This window comes from Austrofundulus limnaeus, unplaced genomic scaffold, assembly GCF_001266775.1.
Source record: "Austrofundulus limnaeus strain Quisiro unplaced genomic scaffold, Austrofundulus_limnaeus-1.0 Scaffold52, whole genome shotgun sequence".
In the NCBI taxonomy this organism is placed as follows: Eukaryota; Metazoa; Chordata; class Actinopteri; order Cyprinodontiformes; family Rivulidae; genus Austrofundulus; species Austrofundulus limnaeus.
This window is the reverse complement of record NW_013952454.1, coordinates 2,405,717-2,406,836: the sequence shown is the minus strand read 5'-3', so window position 1 is coordinate 2,406,836 and position 1,120 is coordinate 2,405,717. Positions and strand designations below refer to the sequence as shown.

The following is a 1,120-nucleotide window of genomic DNA, read 5'->3' as shown; positions in this document are numbered from 1 at the left end:
AAAAGTATTGCGAGAAAACGCAAAAGTATTGCGAGGTAACGCAAAAGTATTGCGAGGGAATGCAAAAGTATTGCGAGAAAACGCAAAAGTATTGCGAGGTAACGCAAAAGTATTGCGAGGTAATGCAAAAGTATTATGAGGTAACGCAAAAGTATTGCGAGGTAACGCAGTATTTTTGCGTGGGAATGAAAAAGAAAAAAAAATCCCATGTCTCCTCGCGGGCTCCGTAGCACCATGACGACAGCACAGGAGGAATAGTTCAGATGAGTTGGGAAAAGGATAATCTAACAGCTGTTTTTAACGCTGACGCAGCACATTCTGCTACTATTTGCTGAATAATGACATCATTTCTGTGCCTTTATGGATCATTATTATATTTTGTAATAAGCATCACTTTTCTTGTTTGTTGCAGAAGTGAAAACTGAGTACGGTAGCTTCCAGTGACAGTTTGTCCCGTTTCACGTTCAGGTTCTTCAGTCTGTGAGCGTCTCTCAGAGACAACAGGCCGTCAGACCACAGAGGCCCCCTGAGAGGTGGAGTTCAGCGCCGCGGCCACGTCGGGTCTCTCGATACGGGCCAGCGCAGAGAACAGCAGCCCCAGGGTGGAGCCGTCCCTCTGGGCCCAGTTAGAGAGGAGCGTGCGGGCCGGAGCCTCGCCTCGTCCGAACAGGTCCAGCTGTTCGGGCTCGTAGCCCAGCGCCCCGCCCAGGTGCCTCCACCCCCAGCCGCTGCCCTCCTGCAGGAGGCGCTCCACCTCCTCCTGTCGCTGGGGGGGCAGGTTGATGTACAGACGGTTGTCGTGCTTGCTGTCTCTTTTAGTGCCTGTGAAAACACAAAGTATAATAATATATTATAATAATCTTTAATACATTACACATCACAGCCTCTTCATAATAATGATGCTACAAATGAAATGCTGGATTATGGAGCCTGACAGGTGCCAGATGTTAATCTAATCCAGCTTTATTTGTAAAGCACTTTTTGCACCACAGCAGACCAAAGTGCTGTACAGAATCAACATTCCAACACAGCCCATACACAAAACATATTCAATCAAAAAAATACAGTAAAAACACAGAAAAAATAAAAGCAGAGAATAAAAAACAAGTAAAAGCAGGAA

General features: G+C 46.3%; 1 protein-coding gene across 1 annotated transcript in view; it reads right to left on the bottom strand.

The window, feature by feature from the left end:
• Positions 1-351: 351 nt before the first annotated feature.
• Positions 352-1,120, bottom strand: part of nradd (neurotrophin receptor associated death domain) — an 18,204-nt gene continuing 17,435 nt past the window's right edge. Inside the window, exon 6 of the mRNA XM_014008796.1 lies at positions 352-822. Within this exon, the coding sequence (XP_013864250.1) occupies positions 509-822 (314 nt within the window). The 3' untranslated portion in view covers positions 352-508. The remainder of the gene's footprint in view (positions 823-1,120) is intronic.